Source organism: Capsella rubella, unplaced genomic scaffold, assembly GCF_000375325.1.
Source record: "Capsella rubella cultivar Monte Gargano unplaced genomic scaffold, Caprub1_0 scaffold_7, whole genome shotgun sequence".
NCBI lineage: Eukaryota > Viridiplantae > Streptophyta > Magnoliopsida > Brassicales > Brassicaceae > Capsella > Capsella rubella.
Genome location: NW_006238917.1, coordinates 10,483,847 through 10,505,808, shown reverse-complemented (window position 1 = coordinate 10,505,808; position 21,962 = coordinate 10,483,847). Strand labels below are relative to the sequence as shown.

At 33.6% G+C, this 21,962-nt stretch overlaps 5 protein-coding genes across 5 annotated transcripts in view; 2 read left to right on the top strand and 3 right to left on the bottom strand.

Annotated features, from left to right (window-relative positions):
* Positions 1 to 1,478: 1,478 nt before the first annotated feature.
* LOC17879691 lies at positions 1,479 to 3,634 on the bottom strand. The gene is made up of 3 exons (XM_006285372.2): positions 3,547 to 3,634; positions 2,738 to 3,472; positions 1,479 to 2,639 (listed from the first exon to the last, which is right to left on the bottom strand). The coding sequence occupies exons 1-3, from the start codon at positions 3,578 to 3,580 to the stop codon at positions 1,642 to 1,644; spliced, it is 1,767 nt and encodes a 588-aa protein (XP_006285434.1). The 5' UTR covers positions 3,581 to 3,634; the 3' UTR covers positions 1,479 to 1,641.
* Positions 3,635 to 10,492: 6,858 nt separating this feature from the next.
* LOC17880947 (DNA-directed RNA polymerase V subunit 7) lies at positions 10,493 to 11,985 on the bottom strand. Its single transcript, XM_006284566.2, has 2 exons — positions 11,900 to 11,985; positions 10,493 to 11,227 (listed from the first exon to the last, which is right to left on the bottom strand). Exon 2 carries the CDS (start codon positions 11,217 to 11,219, stop codon positions 10,683 to 10,685), a length of 537 nt encoding a protein of 178 aa, XP_006284628.1. The 5' UTR covers positions 11,220 to 11,227; positions 11,900 to 11,985; the 3' UTR covers positions 10,493 to 10,682.
* Positions 11,986 to 13,478: 1,493 nt separating this feature from the next.
* LOC17879515 (putative chaperone protein ClpB2, chloroplastic) lies at positions 13,479 to 16,648 on the top strand. The gene is made up of 6 exons (XM_023779536.1): positions 13,479 to 13,727; positions 13,911 to 14,721; positions 14,804 to 14,985; positions 15,063 to 15,685; positions 15,776 to 16,253; positions 16,338 to 16,648. Exons 1-6 carry the CDS (start codon positions 13,479 to 13,481, stop codon positions 16,626 to 16,628), a joined length of 2,634 nt encoding a protein of 877 aa, XP_023635304.1. The 3' UTR covers positions 16,629 to 16,648.
* A 13-nt stretch (positions 16,649 to 16,661) lies between these two features.
* On the bottom strand, positions 16,662 to 18,723 carry LOC17879397 (ATP-sulfurylase 3, chloroplastic). Its single transcript, XM_006283635.2, has 5 exons — positions 18,102 to 18,723; positions 17,574 to 17,979; positions 17,215 to 17,475; positions 17,035 to 17,121; positions 16,662 to 16,955 (listed from the first exon to the last, which is right to left on the bottom strand). The coding sequence occupies exons 1-5, from the start codon at positions 18,596 to 18,598 to the stop codon at positions 16,818 to 16,820; spliced, it is 1,389 nt and encodes a 462-aa protein (XP_006283697.1). The 5' UTR covers positions 18,599 to 18,723; the 3' UTR covers positions 16,662 to 16,817.
* Positions 18,724 to 21,497: 2,774 nt separating this feature from the next.
* The window catches only part of LOC17878814 (early light-induced protein 2, chloroplastic), a 1,307-nt gene continuing 842 nt past the window's right edge, over positions 21,498 to 21,962 (top strand). Inside the window, exon 1 of the mRNA XM_006286260.2 lies at positions 21,498 to 21,855. Within this exon, the coding sequence (XP_006286322.2) occupies positions 21,622 to 21,855 (234 nt within the window). The 5' untranslated portion in view covers positions 21,498 to 21,621. The remainder of the gene's footprint in view (positions 21,856 to 21,962) is intronic.

Below are 21,962 nucleotides of genomic sequence, written 5' to 3'. Positions count from 1 at the left end.
ACGAAATTTTGGGTTTAATAAATAATATAATCACTCTTAAAAATACATTCCTAATATATAGCAAACAATTTATTCATTAGTTTATATTCATCAAATCACGATTAATTTTGTTTCTTAAACCAAAAAATCATACCTAACAATTTCGAAATTCAAAACTATAATAAAAATTAATAACTAAATTTAAACAATTTATTAATTACTTCGAATCCCTAAATTATAGAAACAATTATATAAAATAAATAAACTCATAGAATTAAATGAACCAGCATCGATGGAAATTTTAGTGTTGTGCTAAAATATAGCAAACAATTTCTTCATTACTTCAAATCCCTTAATTATAGAAACAATTATATAAATAAATTAAACTCATAAAATTTAATTAGTAGATTAAAAATGAAAATTTTAAAATGTGATTAAATAATATAATCACTCTTAAAAATAAATTCCTAATATATAGCAAACAATTTATTCATTAGTTTAGATTCATATTAGTGTTATGCTAAAATATAGCAAACAATTTGTTCATTACTTCAAATCCCTTAATTATAGAAACAATTATATAAATAAATTAAAATCATTAAATTTTTAATAAGTCATCATCAACGAAAATTTTGCTAGAGATGATTAAATAATATAATCACTCATAAAAATACATTCCTAATATATAGCAAACAATTTATTCATTAGTTTTGATTCATCAAATCACGATTAATTTTGTTTCCTAAACCCAAAAATCATACCTAACAATTTCGAAATTCAAAACTATATCAAACATTAACAACTAAATATATGAAAATAAAAAATACCATGAATATTCTAAGTTCCATTAGTATTAATATAAATAAGAGAAGAATCCATCGATGGTGTATAATCCTCCCAAAAGATTATTAGCAATAAACACATTTTTTCTATCAAAAAAATGGCAGAAACTAATGACAACCAATGTGGTCTTCAAAAAAGTGTTCAAGAACTTTTAAATTATAATTCTCCATTTTTTCTTTTCATTTCCTGCAAGTATGACTTCTTACATTTTTTTCAATACCATATTCAAGACTTTCTCATTATAAACTTTGGTTTTCCAATTCAACAATTTCTATTATACTACTCCAGTTAACAAATGCAATCATTAATCCTTCAACTAAATGAAATAAAAAAAATTATAAAAAGCCAAATTTTTAAGAAAACTAAACCAGCAAACTATGTTATGAAAATACACCCGCACGTACGTGCGGGTCATCATCTAATAAAGACTATAAGAGGTGCTAATGTCTTTTATTTGAAGGTGTGAAGACAAATATTTTCTTCATGAATGTAAAAAGAGTCGAACTCCTTATCTCAAAGGAGAAGAGCTCATGGCAGGCTAAGCCACTACTAGTCTAGATGCTTGTCGACTTCTTGAACAACGATTAAATCAAGAAGTCATATATGTGTAACCATAAATTTATAGAGAGTAAATAAAAATACACCTCAAATAATAAAAATTAAAGGCAGTAAAACTTTTCCAAAACCCCTCAAACAGAAAAACCCATCTCAAGTATTACAGAAAACCCAATCCACACGTTCACTTGTTTCCTCTCCCAAGTTCTCAAAACAATAGTAAAAACAAAAAAAAACATTAAATCACAAAATATAATTAGTTCTTCAATTCATGGCGGTGGTGCAACAAAGGCATGTTCCTAAGATCGAAGATTTGTTCCGTTTTCTGACAATGCCTTTCATAGAACCCGACGAAGCTTTCTTGTCCTCCAAGTTATCTTCTGAGCCTTTGGTTTCTTTGAAGCTATCATCGCTGTGTTTGTTCAACAGTCCTGGAGACTTCTCCATGACTCCTGTTTTCATGGAATCACTTCTCTTCAGCATCACAGTTTTCTCTTCCACATCGATTGTTGTCTCGTATATCTCAGTTTTGTCCTGAAAGAGTAACGAAGTTTTCTCTATCGGTTCATCGGTTCTTTGTATCTCAAGTGTAGCTTCTTTATTGCTTTCAGTTATGGTTTCAATAGTTTCTTCTGCTTTGTTGCTTCCAACGCAAGGAACAAGTAGAGCCTCAGATATGTTAGCTTTCTCTAAACACATCTTGTTTCTTGAAGGAAACGTAACCTCTGAAACCAACTGCTGAGCCAACGTATCTCCAAGAACTCTACTATTGTGGCTCACCGGGAGCGATCTGCATCGAGACATGCGTTTCAAACTCACTTCTGTTTTTAAGTTAGTGCCCTTCTCTTCCTTATAAACTCCAAGACCGCTCTCTTGAATCATGTTTGATTCTTGCAAACCAGAGTTAGAGGTCTCCTTGTTGGCTTTCACCTCATTTGTAACTTCTTCATCATCAACAACAACGCGATTGTCTAGATTCAGAATATCTTGTGGCTTAATCTCAGGAAATTCATCCCCTCCTTTTCTTTGTTCCATACCAGTTTCTTGAACAAGGTTTACAACTTCCTTTGTAGAAACAACTTCCTCTGTAGAAACAACTTCTTCTAGAGAGTCATTCACCATATTTTCTTCATTTCCAACAGTCTCATCAATCAGACAGAGCTTCTCTTCTTTATCTGTCGTATTCAAATTTGTCACATCACTTTGAGTTCCAATCATACACAACTCTTGCACTTCTGTCTCTTCAAACACAGTTTTAACACCTGATGATGAATAGAGTCAGAATCGCACTAAAGCACATACAAATGCCTAAAGGTTATCTTTCAAATATGAAAAGAAGAGAGAAAAATTCTTAACATACCTTCTTCAACTGATGTCTGTTTCTGAAGCTTCTCACCATCTGCTTCGTTTACCGAGCTCTCCAAGCCACTTGAATGCATCTCTTTTTTGACTATTTTCACTTTCGGCTCATCCACCAAAACTTTGCTTTGTGGTTCTGTTTCTTTGACATCATCAGGCATGCTCTCTTTCTCTGCGTCTCCATCCTTTCCTTCGCCTGCAAGAAACAACTGATCAACCGTTATGGAAATAGAGTCCAACGGAGACTTCCCATTGCTTTCTAGCTTTGCGATCTCTTTCTTCTCATCTCCATATATTCTGTCACCTGCAACAGACAACTGATCTTGCATGGTCTTTGCGGAAACAGAGTCCAAAGGAGACACTCCGTTGGTCTCTACTTTTGGGTTACCTTCCTCTTCATCTCCATCTTTACCTTCATCTGCAAGAACCACTTGATCTTGTGTGCTCTCTACGGAAACAGAGGCCAGAAGCGACATTCCACTGATTTCTAGCTTTGAGCTCTCTTTCTCTTCATCTCCATATTTACCATCACCTGAAAGAAACACATGATCTTGCGCGGTCTCCACGGAAACAGAGCTCAACGGAGACATTCCATTGGATTCTAGCTTTGAGCTCTCTTTCTCTTTTTCTCCATCTTTACCTTCACCTGCAAGAAACACCTGATCTTGCTTGGTATCCACGGAAACAGAGCCCAATGAAGACATTTCATTGGATTCAAGCTTGGAGCTCTCTTCTTCTACAATCACACAGACAAATACTAAGCGAGAACAATAACAATACATAAAAGAAGAAGAAGATTCGTTGGTTTACCTGTTAAAATGGCAGTTGCGTTGTTGTTTCCCATATCATCTCCTTAGTTCAGCTTGCAATGAAATCAAGATCAAGATCTCTGAATAAGTCTGGGAAAATTGAAACAGAGAGCAGTAAGAGGGTTCCAGCAAGTAATGTGTGTGTCTGCTTGGTTAAAGCATGTTTGGTGTTTTATTGATTTTTGTTATAAATTAGTTAAATGCTAATTAGTTGGCGTCACCTTTGTTGCGACCCTACGAAACATTATGAGACCATATGATAGATATGTAAATGTTTCATACAAAACCGTAAGGACACATTCTATTTCTAAGTTGGAGGCACAATATCTAAAATTGGACCATTTTAAATTGAGAGGTCCAACCACTAAATTTAGTATTTTAGCCATAACTTTTAGTGTTTCAAGAACTCACCAAATTTCTTAGATAATAATTGTAAAAGAAAGAAAAATTGATTAGTACTATCTACTAAAATCTAGACTTGTATAAAACTTGCACAATCTAAGGCTCCATCTTTTCTATCTGGTTCTTCCTACATTTCCCCCCCCCCCCCCCAAGAAACCAATTGTATGGTTATGCTCCATGCATAAAACCAAACTCATCATTTTATATGATATAAAACCAATTAGTTTTTGAACAATTTTTTTTTAACGGCAAAAACTGGAAATCATATGATAATTTCAGTTATTACATTTCAAAATTTTAAATTTGGAATTGCCTTGATTACAAGTTTCTGACATTAAAATAATGGTATATTTGCAGAGAAATTTTTGACAACAACCTTATTTACAAGTCGGACATACTTCAAACCTGTTCTGCTGCTGTCATCTGTACTACGGTCTTTTCAGCGGTCTTTTCAAGAGTCTGTTTTGTTTCCTCATGTGTTTCTGCTAGCTCATGGGCTTTTTTTTTACCTTTTTTGCAACCATTTTAAAATGCATTCTTTATATGCTCACGGACTTTACCAAGTTCCACAATCGGGTTAGACACTATTTTTTAGATTCGAGATTTATTATGTCGTTATATTTCGAAACCTATAATTATTGATATTTTTCATAGTCAGATAAAATTGAATAGGATGAATTTTCCAGAGTAATATGAACAAGAGGTAAGAGTCTAAAGTTATATATATTTACGAGTTGTATGGCCCAACCATTATTTTCAACCATCTATATTAACATTTTTGAAGTATCTTTTGAAAAATAACCTTTTATTTTGTATTATTTGCATAATAATCCTTGCCATTTAAATAAATAACAAATTTTTAAGATAAAATTTGTAATTAAATTACACCAGAATCGCAAAATTAGAAACTAATATTTATTACATTTAACAAAATTTCCTAAAATGTCTCCCTAATAAATTGAATATCTCTCCAATATCTTTATATGATCTTATTTGTTTTAAAATTTACATTATTACATAAAAAATAAGTATAATAAAAATACAAAAAAAGCGCATATGTAGCAGTTTGAATTTTTGAAAACGGACGTATATTACTCAATCGATAAAAGAAAAAAATATATGTATAACATCTTACATCGGGTAGAAAATTTTAGACAATGGTTCGGAACCATTATAAATATAACTAATATGAAACTTAAAAATCCAAAATCTTGAATGGAAAATTACAACGAAATTTTTTTTTACTAAATTTTAGGGAATCCAAAATTTTAAAATCTTGATTGGTTAAAAATGAGTTTTTGGAAAAAAAAAACCAAAATCTCTCTCAAAATCTATAAAACATTCAAGATTTATATTTTACATAAATATAATTTAACAGGTTTGAGTTTTATGTTTTTCTTACGGGTTATCTTAACAAATATAACTTAAACATAATTTTTTTAGTCCCGTGAGTTACAAAAAATATACCGCGAGTTAAGTAATAAAAGTAACAATAAAAAAATACAGTTACACAATTTTTAACACTAAAAAGGTAATAAAATTAACAAATATAATTTATATATTTTAGTCAAAACAATCGTCCCGCGGTGTACCGCGAGTTAAAACCTAGTTTTTTGTCATTTTGGAAAACATAATTTTAGTTCATGATTTAATGTTTGGTGAGCTATATATGGACACTAATAGAGTTTTAAGAACATAGAAGGGACCAATGATGGTCTTATGGTGGTGGCCTGGTGGGTCAATATGTTCTAAACTTCTCTTTATCATTTTTTCTTAATTATTAAACTTATTTGAGCTACAATATAGCCGATAATCATTCAACTTTGGAAAGCATTCTCTAGGTTTCTTTTATATTTAATTAAAACATAAGATGTCTTTTTTTGCTGGAATTCCTCGAACCAATCCTTTTTGTAATACTTATTAGATGTATGAGAAAATAAATTTAAATTTATAAAACTTTTTTTTAGTAGGATAAAACTATAGTAGACATCATTTTAATTAGTTAATTAACATTCAATTATTGGTTAGCAATTAGAGTGAGTTCGGCTGTTTCATAATGTAATGATTACAACAATTTGGTTCTTTCTTTTATTATTTCTATCAAAACTTCATTTTTTTGTAACTTCAATAGTATATAATTAATTCGAAACCTATATATCACTGATTTAATCGTCCACTCTTATAGCATATATTTTTATATTTTATATTTAGTATTTTCATTTCACAAAAAAATATACAGGTGGACTAGATCAATATTCATAGAGAGTCAATCTATAAGTTTTAGATAAATGGAAAGTCGTTATTTAACTTAAACTGTGTTTTTTTTCTCTCCCTACATATGTAATCTCTAACTTTTTTTTTTTGTTTTTTTCAATGCTATTGAGCATTAAATGCATTCCTTCTTAAAATACAAAATGATTAATGTAATCGAACTCAGGTTGAGAAGGAGCAAGTGGGCTAGTGGTTCTCACCTCTGTTTGCCTTCTCACCAGATCCGGGTTCGAGCCCATTCCCTCTCAAAGATAGATTTATTATTTGTAATGATGTCAAAAAAAAAAAAAATCGAACTCAGGTTTTTATATCATTTTCTAAAGCTTAATTTTTAGGGTTTTAATATATTTTGATAATTAATAATAACAAATGACAATTAAAAAAAATTATTATGGAATCACTCTTGTTTAAGGTTATGAGAAAATAGTTTAATATAAAGAGAATGAGACCTTAGCCTAAAAAAAAAAGAGTTCAATTAGAAGCAACTACATAAAACATTTGATAATTAATAATTATAGACTGCGAAGTTTTATTTTGCGGAAACTGGAACTAATGAAGTATTAGTGTGGTTTTGTAATTCATGAAAGGAGGTGATTGCAAAAAATCGTTTATGCCTTTGAAAGATTTTGTATGAAGGGCACTGTGTAAATGTATTAAACACTTAGAAATGTTGATAAATAGTTTTTATCTCATTATGTTTGTAATGTAATAGGTTATTTAAATAATTGTTATGAACTCATTTTTACACTGATTTACAAATTAGAGTGATTTAAATGTGACGAGTCTAACTTGAATCAATCTCTTTTCGTACAATTATTATTGAGATTTGGATTATGAATATATTTTTGTTAACTAAATTTTTTTTTTTCTAATTCCTTCATATGCATTACTGATACTTATATATGTTAAATAAAAATTAAACAATTTTGTTTTTGAACTATTTTGGCTAAATAATTAAATCAGATTTTTTGGATTTGAGTTATTTCAAAGAATCACTTGAAAACTTTCTAAGACATTATTATAGGTAAATACAAACTCTTTACTAGCATACATTATATATCCCATCACCTTTTATAAGAACAGTAGCCAGGCTTACCTTATACAAATTGCAACGTATGGCCATAGTTGATTGTTTTATTCATTATCTAGCCATGCAAATTTCATATTTAGATTTACTTTTTTCTGGACACTTATAACCCTATGTTGGAGATTCAGAATATAGGTAATATAGGCAATGATTTCCCTTTCTTCTGCATTCAAGATTTTTCTAGATTTTGTTTATTTTGAAAAATTAAAAACAAAAATTGAAATGGGTCATTTATCTTTCGTAACGTCTCTTGGTTGCTATAATAAAATCATTACCGACTGGATTCAAGGTTTTCAGTTTATTTCTTTGGGAAGATATAAAGACGAACTCGATTTCATATCGTACTCGCATCCAGAGAATTTTTGCAGTGAAGGTATTTCTCAGTTGTTAATCAGAAGAGAGTGCTGGGTTTTGTGGTAATAGTTTTTTGATGACGATATGTTCCCATTCTTTGATTTTGCAGATGTGTGACCTAGATCTGCCGAGTCGACTAATTGCTTGCGGGGAAGAGGGAGAGGGTGAATGTGTACCACAAAATGAAGACCTTAAATCTAATATTTGATGCCTTAGATGAGGACGAGCGTGTGTAGCTAATACGCCCTTTGGACGGTTGCTTGAGTTTCTCTCCAAACCTGTTTGGTCTGCGTCGTTTGGGTCGATCTCCAAAGTTTCCCCATACGAATCGAAGAACAAGATCTCTCAAGTTGCGGCTGGGATTCGTGGATCTACGCTGCGTGGTGTGATCTCTTTTGGTGATATATGTGTGAACAAGCGTTTTGCGTTTGAGCTATCTGGTGGTAGCTAAACCATGTTCTTCATCGTTGATAACGACAATGAGAAAGATGAGTTGATTAATTCGATTAGAAGGTCAATTGTGCAGTACTCTTGGTCTGTGATTGATGTTGAGGTCTTTGATTACGATCACAGTCAGTGATTAACTCTCTGGCCTTCGGGTTTTCCACGAACATAACACTCTCTCTTGTCTTTATATTATGATGTTAATGTACCCTTTGATCTTCATGTATCTATGCTTCAAGTTTCACAAATCGATTCTCTCTTTCTTATGAAAAACCAAATCATAAATTGTAAACAAAATACGCCAAAAAATGATTTTAGTTAACATGTATCAACATAATTATCCATATTTATAAGGAGGACCGTATAATTTAAATTGATAACTCGTTATTTATATAGTTATCCATCTTTACAAGGTACAATATATAACTTATACGTTAAACATATTGATAACTCATTATTGTTATGGTTATCTATATCTTAAAATATAATACATAAATTAACAGATTGAAAACTATATTGGATCCATATATAGTACAGATAATATGTAAATTACCGCGATAACAGATTTTTTAATGTGTCTAAAAATAATTTATTGAATGCTATAAATCACGGATAAACAGTGTTACTGAATTCTATCAATCATGGCTGAATAGTGTTAGTATTAATTTAACAGATAATATGTAAATTATTGCGATAACAGATTATTAACATGCTTAAAAATAAGTAATCGAATGCTGATTAGGGTTATAGATTTTGGGAAAGATCTTCTATCGTATGTTATTGCTATACACTATAAGTTATTTGATAAATTCATAGTTATCTGGTTAAATTATTCATAGTTAATCATATGTTAGCGCTATATATTATACGTTATTTGATCAACTCATAATTATCTTGTTAAATTATTTATTATATGACTTATATCAACTAACTTATATATTAACATATTTGTATATATTTATATTACTGGATTATATAAAATATTAATTTTCATTTTTATAGCAATAAATACTATTATAACGGATAATATGTAAATTACCACGATAACAGATTATATATCATGATTAAAAAAGTTTTCGAATGCTATTAGTCACTGATGAACAGTGTTATTGAATTCGTGGAAATATATTTTAGTCTGGGTTTATAAAAGAGTGGTTAGAGTTTTATAAATAAAAATATTGTATTTCGATTTGAATTTATAAAATAGTGGTTAGTTAAAACATGTGTTTGGTTACATTGCATTTCTCATTAAAAGATGTCACGAGGGCCAATCATCTAATGATCATGGTCATATAGCTCGCCTCTTTTGCCTGATAATAAATACATAATCTTCTAATGCTTTTGTTATCTAATATCCACAATGTTATGTTTTTCTCTACATACTTTTTTAAAAGGTCAAATGTGTAGTTAGTGAATACCTTGTTGTATTTACTAACATTTTTTTAATTTATAAGATAAGACTTGTGACTTTAGTATACATACTAATTGTTATCTGGAGTTACTGACTAATCATAATGATATCGACTAAACATAATGATATCCAATATGTTTGAAGATATCGTCGACATCATTTAATGCTGGATGTGTGCGTATCTTTGCCAATATTCTCTGCCTGTGTCAGACAATTCCCCCAAATTTTCTTATGTCAGAGATGTTTATAAACAAACACTCATTGCTTCTTTTCCGCAGGGATAGGGCTATTTTTGTCAGATCATATCACTTATTGTTGCACATCTAATTTTCAATTTATTGGTTCTCAATTTTTAATTATTTGCTCAACTACTGCTACAAACCTAACAAACCCTATTTAACATAAAAATTTACAAACAATATATAGATATCTTAGTGCACAATTTGCACTTTAGTCTTCCTTTAGTCATTTATTTTCACAAAGGTAAGTATTAAGTAAGTCTTTTAAATTTCCACAACATAAATAGACCCATATTATTGTTAGAAAATAATAAATAAACTCTTACAAAAATATTTGCTCTAATTTAGCAAATGCTTCTGAATTTACAAGGGATAGAGATGATTTACCTTGATATATGTGTTTGATGAGAAATAAGTCAATAACCATTATACCAACCAATTTATATAACTCAATATAAACTTTAAATTTGCCGATGAAAATATGATAACGATTATTGCCTCTTCTTGGCAACAAAACACATTTTTGGAGGTGAACTTTGTCTTCATAGACCTGATTTTAGTATCTAAAAACCATGCTGTGAGATTGGTTATAACTTATAAGAATTAATTTCATGCTCTGAGATTGGTTCGGTTAACTTTGGTTAGATACATTTTCTTATCAATCCGGTTTGACCTCGATCCCAAAGTACCATTCGAATCTGAGCTTATCATGAAAGAGGGTCATAAGAAAGCAAAAATCAATATACCAATATCAAATCCCTAAATTAGACCAGCCTTTCGTGGAAAATGCCATTACACTTAAAAGATCAAGGTTTTCATTATTTGCACAACTTAAGAGAGTACTTACCACATATTAACTAATAAGACTGAGTTATATAGACATGAGAGATCGCCCAAAAACTCCCATCACATGAAAAAATTGAAGCAGATCACTCTTCAGAGATTGGTCCAAGGTAGTCCCCTTCCAAGCTAGCCAACGCCTGAAACTCTCTCTCTGCCTCCATCCACTTCGTTCCAAGCACAACAACCCTCACTGTAGCCTCAACCTGGATCCTAGACATCTTATCATTCATGAAGATCGGGTTCTCTCCTGGGATGTACTTGTAATCAGGCATCTTCATGTATGAGAGGTAAACATTCTCGATTGGACCACACCTCATGAAGACACCGTGCTTCAACACCTTGTGCACCACACCGTGAATTATCTCTCCTTTGAAGATCTTGAAAGTCATTCCGCTGAACATTACCGGGAACAGAACTTCACCAGTGTGCTCCCTGATTTTGCCTTCTCCAATCTTGTCCAGAGTTGTGACTGCCACGTAGTAGCCAAGCTCCTTGGTTGCTTTCTTGGAAGCAAATGCGTTTAGTAACTCTACTAGTATAGCTCTCTTTAGCATCAGCCCTTTGGCATCCATGTTTTCAGCTGGAATCATCACGTTCCATGGTAACTTGACTTTCAGAAACATTTTTCAACCTTTCAAAACCAAACCAAAACAATGTCAAAAAGGTACCAATCATCATTCATCCAGAGACTAGAAATAAAACTTTCCTATCATCACATTCTTCTCAAAGAAAAAGAACAGAGAAAGACTCTTGACAAAATCAGAACTGAATGATCACAAAGAAAGAAAAAGATACTAGACAGTAAGTTCTAGGTTCTTCTCTGAAACGAACATCTAGTTTTACAAATCATCACCAGCAACCTAAATGTTCAGTCTTTATTAAGAACCTAGATCACAATCTATACATGCACCACAGCAACGTACCAATTCCACCTATCTACAGTACTCAGAACACAAAATCAGAAACCAGTTCAACATTACACATCTACCAAGAAGAACAGAATGATTAAAAAATGTGAGCTTTTGACTGAAATTTTTTCAGTCAGGCATTTAAACAAACAGTGAGCAGGCATGTAAGTAACCACAAGGGAGAATCATCAAAAATTCCATCAAAAGTTAACAACTTTCCAAGAAACGAAAAGACCCACAAAAGCTTTGAGTTTGCATTTTACGATTTAAGTACTCAAGAGCATCATTTTCTTTCTACATATTTTCTCTAGCAACCTACAACGTATAAGACCCTATAGAGACTAAGAATGTCTGAGAAATTAGTCGAGAAAATCAGAAAAATAAAGAGCCCTTACCTTTTGTTTTAGATTCCCAAGGTTCACGAAACGAGAATCGGCTATAGAGAGTGAGACTGATTTTGGAGAATCAAAACTGAGCTAGGCGAGAGAGAGAGAAAGGAGACGAGATACTCCTAACTCGAAGACTTCAAAATTGGGCTGTAAAGGCCCATTATTATTGACCCATTAGTATGTAACTTCTTCATCTGAACGTAACGTTTGAAATCAGAAAAAATAAAAACTTCAAAAATCTTTTTGGTGTTTCCTTTTTTTTTTTTTTAATATAAAAATCACTTTGATGTATTTCTTTTTATTGTATGTTTAAATCATCTTATTTCCTTTAGAACTGAGAAAAAAATAAATTTTTATTTGGGGTTTCTCATATTTACTTTAGACTCAATCATAAATTATATTTTTTATATATACATATATATATAGTATATGAGAAATATGAAATAAATCCTAATACCATATATTTTATTGAAATCTAAAAATATTTAATTTAGTTAATATATATATGCAATTAAGCAATGAATATTAATGCATAATTTAATATTTTAATATATAAGAGTTCCTTTCATATATTATCTATGGAAATAATCATACTATTATGTTGGAGAAATAAATATTAGAAATGAGTAACTTTTGAATCCTAGTGAGAATCATCTCAATATGTTACTCTACATTACTTCTAAGGATTAGCTTTTAGACTCCATGGTGAAATCTTAGATGATAGATCTGTGCAATTTTTTTTGTTTCAAAATGGAAAATTATCTAATGTATCTTTTTAAAGATTTTAGAATCATGGCTTTTTTAACAAATGGTTTTTAAATTAGTCATATTATATGTAAATTGATCCTCAAAAAAGTGAAATAAAATCACACACACACACACACACATATATATATATATATATGTATATATATATATGTATGTATGTATGTATATAAAGTTTTTTTGTTTATGTTTCTTGTGAAGATTGTCTTCCCTCATTTCTTTACATAAATTCACGGAATTAATCATATTTTATGTAAACTGATTCACACAAAACAAAACAAAAAAATCACAAGTATAAGGATTTTTTATTTTATTTTTATGTGTAAACAAACCGAAAAAATTATTAATTACCAAGAAAACTAATTTTTTTTTTTTTTTTGTGGTGAAACCAAGAAGACTAGATTCAGCAGGATTTAAATGTTTTATTTATATAGTTTCAGCGGGACTTCGATTATTTTTAATTTTTATAGAAGAAATTGAATTTATTTCCTATTAATTTATCAGAACTTAATTGTACATTTAGGGTTTTTTAATCAAGTTACCTTAACCAATTCGCTTTGGATAAACAGAGAGCTTTCTCAGAAAATCAAGAAATCAGAATCCATAAAATCTTGAACAGTTAAGGTAACTTGATTTTAAAGTTTCAACAACGAAGCTTCCCTTCTTTTCTCTGTGTGTGAAGTGATTCTAAAGGTCTTTCTCAAGTTTTTAACGAACGATCATGGTTTGCTTTCTATTGTTTCTGTTTTATTGCAGTGATTTAGGTTTAGGTTTATTGCGATTCTTGCACAGGTTTTAAAAGTGGAAGATGGTGATGATGATGAAAGATACGAAATTTAACCCCAAGGTCCAGGCTATACTTGCAAACGTTCAACGGCTTGCCCTAAGATCGTTGCATGTACAAGTAACTCCTCTGCATCTCGGAGCTACTTTGATTGGTGACCGGACTAGTGTTTTCTATCGAGCAATCACGAGTGCAGGTGGATGCGATGTCTCGACTGAGTCAGCTGTGAAAGTGATCAACCAAGCCTTGAACAAGCTCCCAAAACAGGCTAGTCCTTTTCCTACAGTAGTACAAAACAGAGCCGTTCCCCAGAATCCAAGTCCAAGACAGACGACGACTCCCTTAGTAATTGGTGCCATGGCTCAAAATGCACTCGTTAACACAGTCCAGCAAAGAGTACAGAGTAACTTCACGTATCCTCAAAACAATCCAAGTCTTGTTGCGGTCTTAAGTCGTGCAAAAAACAAGGCCGGGGAGACTAATGTTGGAGAAGAGGATTTGGTGATTAGTCTTCTTGAAGATTCTCAAATCAGGGATTTGTTCAAAGAAGCTGGCTTTGTGCCAGAGAAGGTCACGTCTGAGGTGGAGAAGCTTCGTGGGGAGGTGATTCTTAAGGCTTTGAAGACTTATGGGACAGATTTGGTTGAGCAAGCAGGTAAGCTTGATCCTGTGATTGGTCGAGACAAGGAGATTAGAAGAGTTATTGGGATTCTCTCAAGAAGAACCAAGAACAACCCTGTGCTAATCGGTGAGCCAGGGGTTGGTAAGACTGCTGTGGTTGAAGGTTTGGCTCAGAGAATTTTGAAAGGAGACGTGCCTATCAATCTAACTGATGTAAGGCTCATTGCCTTGGACATAGGTGCATTGGTTGCTGGAACTGTACTCCGTGGACAATTCGAAGAAAGAATGAGGTCTATCTTGAAAGCAGTTGAGGACGCTCAAGGCAAAGTTGTGCTCTTTATCGATGAGATCCACATGGCTCTTGGTGCTGGCAAAGCAAGTGGTTCAACTGATGCTTCTAATTTGCTTAAGCCTATGTTAGCAAGAGGTCAGCTTCGTTGCATTGGAGCTACTACGCTTGAGGAATACCGAAAACATGTTGAGAAAGATGCTGCATTTGAGAGAAGGTTCCAGCAAGTCTTTGTAGCTGAGCCTAGTGTGCCTGATACTATTAGTATTCTTCGAGGGATTAAAGAAAAATATGAAGGACATCATGGTGTTCGTATCCAAGACAGAGCTCTTGTTGTTGCTGCTCAGTTGTCTGCGCGTTACATCAATGGTCTGTTGCGCAATCTTTTTGTTTACTATGTCGTTGTATGATGATTCTTTTATGGCTGATATGTGTTCTGTTATGTGCTTAGGTCGACAATTACCGGATAAGGCAATTGATTTGGTTGATGAGTCTTGTGCACATGTAAGAGTCCAGCTTGATAGTCAACCAGAAGAAATTGATAGCCTTGAAAGAAAAGGAATGCAACTAGAGATAGAGCTTCATGCTCTCGAAAAGGAGAACGACAAGGCTAGCGAAGCTCGTCTGGTCGAGGTGAATCACATTTTAAAACATGTTCTTCATCTATATGTATAAGTCTTCATTGTAACTGTTGTTTTGTTCTTCTGCAGGTGCGGAAGGAGCTTGATGACTTGAGGGACAAGCTTGAGCCTCTTACAATCAAATACAAAAACGAGAAAAGGATAATTAATGAAACTCGGAGGCTTAAACAGAAACGAGATGAGCTCATGATGTCTCTACAAGAAGCTGAGAGACAATATGACCTTCCTAAAGCTGCTGATCTAAGATATGGGGCAATTGAGGAAGTGGAATACCAAATAGCGAAATTAGAAGAGAGTGGTAAAGATAACGTGATGCTTACTGAAACTGTTGGGCCTGACAATATTGCTGAGGTAGTGAGCCGATGGACTGGGATTCCAGTGACTAGGCTAGACCAGAACGAGAAGAAGAGGCTGATCTTTCTTGCTGATAGGTTGCACGAGAGAGTTGTTGGACAAGATGAAGCCGTGAATGCTGTGGCTGCAGCAATTTTAAGGTCTAGGGTTGGACTAGGAAGGCCACAACAACCGTCTGGCTCCTTTCTCTTCCTCGGTCCAACTGGTGTTGGTAAAACTGAGCTGGCTAAGGCTCTTGCTGAGCAACTCTTTGATGATGAAAACCTAATCGTTAGGCTTGATATGTCGGAGTATAATGAAAAACACTCTGTTAATAAACTTATAGGGGCACCACCAGGGTACGTGTGCTTAAATCAAAGCCTCTTTTTATGTGTGTTTGTGATGAATGGTATAATGGAAACTCACATGATAGTACCTTTTCTTAATAGGTACATTGGTTATAACGAAGGTGGACAACTAACTGAACCCGTGAGGAGACGACCTTACTGTGTTGTACTATTTGATGAAGTTGAAAAGGCCAATGTTACCGTATTCAACACGCTACTTCAAGTGCTAGAAGACGGGAGATTAACTGATTCGCATGGCAGGACAGTGGATTTTAAAAACACAGTGATCATTATGACTTCTAACCTTGGAGCTCAGCACCTTATCTCAGGGCTTACAGGTGATATAACAATGCAAGTTGCTCGAGACAGCGCAATGAAAGAGGTGAAAAACCATTTCAGCCCTGAGCTGTTAAACAGATTGGATGAGATAGTGATGTTTCATCCTATGTCTCACGAGCATTTGAGAAAAATTGTTAGACTCCAAATGAAGAATGTTGCTAACCGGCTTGCTGAGAAAGGTGTATCTATGACTGTCACGGATGATGCATTAGACTACATTTTAGCAGCTAGTTACGACTCGGTAAATGTTCTTCTCACTTATTACTTAATAAGTATGTTGTCCTTGCTTAAGTATGTACTTAACATTGTATGATTGTTATTGTAGGTGTATGGTGCTAGACCCATAAGGAGATGGCTAGAGAGGAAAGTGATCACAGATATATCGGTGATGATTGTTCGAGAAGAAATCGATGAAGACTCCATTGTGTGCATTGATGTAAACGAGGCTAAAACTGATCTCCACTACCGAGTTGATAAGAATGTGGTTGTGAAGACAGAAAAAGATGTCACGATTCGTCCAAGGATCAAGAGGGAACGCAATGACGAAGGTCACATCTTGACTTCAACCAAAAAAAGAAAACCAAACAACACAAATGAAGTCATATTGTTAGATTGAAAAGGTTAGCTTTGATATTGTTTTAGGCTCTGGTTTTTATTTTACTTTTGATTGTAGTTTATTATCATGTACTATAATAACAAAACTCAACATTCAAATCTTACAAAAGACGGTTTGATCATTACGTTGAGATCTTAAAGAACTAAAAGTTTCATGTTATTACTTAACAAAAAATGGGTATAGACGGTCTTAAACCGGAATCTTTTCCGGTATTCTGGTACTTCCGGCTAGAGTCAAGCTGTCGTAGTAATCCACAAGCACTTTCCAGCCTCCAGGGCACATGAATCCATCTGGAGGGTTCTCCCTGTTCTTTGCCAATGCTCTCATCTATAAAAGCAAGTTAAGGTTATATCAGTAATTGAATACTCTATGTCCTTATTGGTTCTAAGAAGTTGGAGTACTCTACCTTAGTGCCAGAAATGAACAAGAAATCCTGAGCCCTTGAGGGATCAAAGAAAGCCATCTTTCCTTGTGTCTTATCGTAAGCAGCAACCTAAACCGATTGAAACCACGGAAAATCAGAACTCAAGAAGTCTAAACCTTTGAAGGAGAGACCTAGTTTGAGTATGCAGTTTTTTATATATACCCTGAAAGGAAGAATGTTGAGTCGTTCGAGTCCAGGAGCCATGCTTAGTACTTTCTTCCCATGATCGGCATCATACAGGTCACGTTTCTCCACAGGATGACCCATTCCAGCGGGATCTCTACCCACAATGTAGAAGTTAGCACCAGCATTGATCCTAGCCTTTGCGTGCCACTGCACTTCAGTTGGACCAGCATAGAGCATTGGAGATGGGAATATAGAAACCACAGTCGTCTCTGGATCAAGAACACCGTCCTCTAGCACCTAATTTAGTCAATGAGAAACCATTTTAGCATCTCCAATAAAGAACTAGGAATCAAACAACACAAAATAAGAGACATTGCTAGCTCCATTTTTACAACCTTCTCGTGCTGTTTCATCCGCCAGCTGAGAGGAACATCATCCGCTTTTGTAAACCCTCCCAATGGATGTAACAACAGAATTGGGTTCTTGTAACCCATCTCAAGTAGTCTCCTTCGAGTATCAGTCATGAGAAGAGCATGTCCGTTATGAACCGGATTCCTAAGCTGGAACGCAAAGACAGCATCAGCGCCACGTTTCTCTAGCTCTTTACGCAGTTCAAATGGCGAAAGCCTGAAACGGTCAAGCCCGTCATTGTACTTAACAGGTTCTAAAACCTCAAGATCACCACCAATAAGCCAGTTTCCAGCATTGGTTATCGCCTCTTCTACATAAGGCAAACCCGGCACAGTCGTCCCCCAAGTTCTCGCTATCCGTTCCTCTTTCGGATGTTTATAAATCTCAATACTGAATCAAACACACAACAAACATTACTATCCAAAGATCTTTCTCTACAAAGTTTGATTCCACAAATCAACAACATAACTCCCAAAAAAAATCCAAACTTTATTCCATCAAATGAAACTTACTCGTTGAGAATAGCGATTGGGTTATCATCAGAACCAACAAGAGCGACACGTTTCGATTCACCAATCAAAGCTTTTTGTTGATCATCAATAGCAAGAACAATAGGCACAGACATGTTAACAACGGATCCATCATCGAGATTGAGCAAATTGAAATGAAGGGTTTGGAGGAACTCAGATTCCCTCATAAACCCACGAAGCGGACTAGCCCAGCCTTCACTCAAAACGTGCATCCACTGCAAATCAATCGCCGTCAATCTCACTTTCGGCAAATCCGCCGCCTCGTGCTTCTTCTCTCGCCGTCGCGGCTCCGACACCACGAGATCCAAGAGCTTACCACCATCAGGATCGATTAGACCAGCTCGTACGCGTGACGTTCTTAGGCTGCGGTTTCGAGGATTCGAAGGGAATGAAACTGATGTGGTGATGGAATCGGATTTGTGAGGTTTGGTGAGTGGTTGAGAGATGAATGAGGTTGGTTTAGGGAAGACTGTAGACATTGAAGACACTGACGGAAAGAATCAAAAACAAAATGGCGAAGCTTTAAGCTTTTTCTCTAATGGAGGAGAATGAGAGAATCTTGAAGCAAAATAAAAAAAATTGAATTTTGAAGTGGAAGATGAAGTGTGTGAGAGTGTGAGTGGGCTTTTTATAGACCAAAGTGATTTATCGTTTAAGCCTTTTAATGTACCTAGACACTTGTTTTCTCTGTTTGTTTCTTTTTATTAAATAAATATAAACAATTTGGACCACTTTTATTATTAGTTTAAATATATGTATATATAAAAATATACTTTAAAATATTTTTAGAAATCAGAGATATTTAAGTATTAAAAAATTATAAAATTATAAACGGTAAATTTACTTTTGAAGTCTGAAAATTTGTAAATGTAGAGTTTTTTTAGAATTATGTATAATTATATTTTTAGTTTAGAATTTTCAATATTTTGGAGATACATACATTATGTTAGTTTAAATTGGTTTAAAATTGTTAATATCCATTTTTTTTAAATGATCAATTATATATTTTACATAATTACAACTATTCTTTTTTTTTTTAAGATTAGATTCTTATATATAGTCTTACGAACACTTGTTTACTTTTTATATTAACAATACGTCTTTAGTTATTATTAATGGCCATAAACTGATTTAGTATCATCCCTAATGTAACAATTAAATAATCCAAACAAACAAAAAAATACATTTAGAAAACATGTGAAACTCTAAAAAATTGAATGAAACACACTTATTTCTTTGGCAAAACAAAGCAATAGTGCAAGCAGAATAATGCAAGTGTGGTACCGATGCTATAATAGAATCGAACTTTATCCTAGAATATTACGTCAAGGTTCGGCGACCACTTTGCTCATGAGCCATGCATGACGACGTTATCCAATAGGCAAATAGCCAAATATAACCATATGAAATCACCAATATTCTATAATGTCGACTTGAACTGTAATAATTTCGTCGACTCATTACATTATGGAGCTTTATCACTTTTGAGTTTTGATCTTGACTTTTATCTTGACCTAAAGCGCCACCAGAAAGTTGAAGATTCTTTTGTTTCCTTTTTGGACGGCGAATTAATTTGTTATTTTTTTGTCCATCCTTTTTAGAGATAAAAAAAATATGATTAACACTTACACGACAATATTAAAATGTTTAATCTTGCTTTAAACAGACATAGAGAATGACACTGTTGACTCAGTTTCTTGGTGGTTGCTGAATGGCTCACATTCAACATGTGCAAATAAGAAAATGAGAGAGTCGACCTACCCTCATAATTCACTCATATAGCGACAAGCCGACTACTGAAATGTAGTATACATGGAATTATATACCAATCCATTTCAAAACAGAAGAGAACACATTGTTCAAAAATGTTTTATATATATGATACAATATCTACGGCTCCCATAATCAAATCAAACCACAATAACCATCTTTAGTGCTAGAAATTATACACAAGTGATCGAATCACTCATTTGTTCATCTCACTGCTCTAATATCGTAGTATTATGACTTAACCATCAGATATTCATCAGGAGACTATACCGTGTGATCATACACACGTTTATATACTCTAAAGAACAAGTGGATCGAGTTGACACCAAAAGTTTATATATGATGAGTTTAGCCTAATAAGTTAAAACTGGATAAAATCATTGATTTACATATCTTTACCAACCGACAAAAATCAAACACCAAACATGCCCAGTCCACACAGTAGCTTATATGCAAGGCCATGTCCTCACGTTGAATGTTACGGGACAACAAAGATTGTCAAAGCCCATTAGTAACTAAGCAAGAGCAGAATACTTTGTTTCTACAAGCTTTGTAAAACACATGACAAGAACAGAAGACTAAAAATGCTGTTGTGCTCCTCTTTCTTCTTTTCTCGTTCTTATTATCTTGTAAACGCGAAGTGGGCTTATGGGCTTCGGAACATATTGTTTGTTGGCCTTTCAAATGAAAGAATTGGAGTCTACGAGTGCCATGACTCACGTGAACACTTTTCGTCTTGAACTCAAAAGTCTCAATCTCAAACACATATAATTTACAAAAGATCACATATATTGATGTAATATAAGAGAACGTAGGATAATAGGGCACGTACGCAGCCGTGAAGGAAAACCACAGAAAGGATCAAAAGCAGTCAGCATGGGTCTGCCATAACGAAGTCAAGTAAGTTCCAATACAAAACTAAGGTCGACCGCGACTTCTCTCAACCAGAAACAAGGTCTCCCGACTTAGTGAAAACATTGTGAGCCGTTAGCTTTGTTTTTATATTATTTTGAGACAATCTTTGTTTTCTTACGTGTTTTTACCCAACCCACTTGGCCTTGGCCAATCAAAAAAAAAAAACAGGGAAGATGTGTCTCTCTGTGTGATGAAACAAGGCACGTCATCAGTTTACTTGCACTTTTTCAACTAGACGTGGCTTCTTTGGTTACTACGTGTTTTTTGTGTGTAGCGTTCAACTCAAATTCCTACTATTGTCCTAATTCTTTTTCATATTTTCAACTATTTCAAATGAAATAGTTTAATTTATTTTATTATAACTTAATTCGATTTCGTTTACAAATAAAAAAAGTGACCAATGATTTTAAGTTGGTTTAACAATAAAGATGGAAAAAAAATCTTATATAAGTTTGAAACATTTTCACTAAGGAATCTTTTTCTTCCCAAAAGAGTAAAAGTTTGCAATTTGATTTTTGTCATTTTTTATTTATTTATTTCTACTTATTACTCTACTACACACCACTAACGTAAAAATAAAATAAGTAATCTTAGGTTCCCATAAATGAATAGAGATAATGAAATACATTTAAAAAAATAAGAAAAATACAGGACCTATCATTCACAATTCACCTACTCTATAAATTAAGAGATGATCTTTGCAGTTACACCACAAACCAACTCCATCTCACTTATCAAGTCTTAGAGTTTATTCACTTCTCTTATTATTTCAATCTTATTCGATCTTCAGTATTTTCAAAAACCTTAAACATCAGAAATGGCAACGGCGTCGCTCAGCATGCAGTCAGTGTTCGCTGCTCCTTCGGGTGGATTGAGTTCACGCAACATCAGAAACACAAACCAAATCTTCTTCAAGAGGAATGCTCCTGTTGTAGTTAGGTGCATGGCTCAGGGTGATCCTATCAAGGAAGATCCTTCCGTGCCCTCGACCTCGACCTCAGCCGCTCAACCGCAAATGCCACCGTCTCCTCCTCCAGTTAGCAAGCCTAAGGTATATAACTATATATATATATATATATATATATATATATATATATATATATATATATATACGTACGTACGTAAGTTAAGTTAAGTTAGTAGTAGTAGTAGTAGTAG

What these genes read in the sequence shown, in the direction of transcription:
- LOC17879691 (XM_006285372.2), bottom strand. Translation starts at nt 3,580, where the DNA reads ATGGGAAACAACAACGCAACTGCCATTTTAACAG. An exon ending in CGCAACTGCCATTTTAACAG is followed by an intron (nt 3,473 to 3,546) that starts GTAAACCAACGA and finishes GTGTGATTGTAG; the next exon opens with AAGAAGAGAGCTCCAAGCTT. An exon ending in ACAGACATCAGTTGAAGAAG is followed by an intron (nt 2,640 to 2,737) that starts GTATGTTAAGAA and finishes ATTCATCATCAG; the next exon opens with GTGTTAAAACTGTGTTTGAA.
- LOC17879515 (XM_023779536.1), top strand. Translation starts at nt 13,479, where the DNA reads ATGAAAGATACGAAATTTAACCCCAAGGTCCAGGCTATACTTGCAAAC. An exon ending in GCGAAGCTCGTCTGGTCGAG is followed by an intron (nt 14,986 to 15,062) that starts GTGAATCACATT and finishes GTTCTTCTGCAG; the next exon opens with GTGCGGAAGGAGCTTGATGA. An exon ending in CTTATAGGGGCACCACCAGG is followed by an intron (nt 15,686 to 15,775) that starts GTACGTGTGCTT and finishes TTTTCTTAATAG; the next exon opens with GTACATTGGTTATAACGAAG.
- LOC17880947 (XM_006284566.2), bottom strand. Translation starts at nt 11,219, where the DNA reads ATGTTTCTGAAAGTCAAGTTACCATGGAACGTGATGATTCCAGCTGAA.
- LOC17879397 (XM_006283635.2), bottom strand. Translation starts at nt 18,598, where the DNA reads ATGTCTACAGTCTTCCCTAAACCAACCTCATTCATCTCTCAACCACTC. An exon ending in CCAATCGCTATTCTCAACGA is followed by an intron (nt 17,980 to 18,101) that starts GTAAGTTTCATT and finishes TGTTTGATTCAG; the next exon opens with TATTGAGATTTATAAACATC. An exon ending in TGTTCATTTCTGGCACTAAG is followed by an intron (nt 16,956 to 17,034) that starts GTAGAGTACTCC and finishes TTGCTTTTATAG; the next exon opens with ATGAGAGCATTGGCAAAGAA.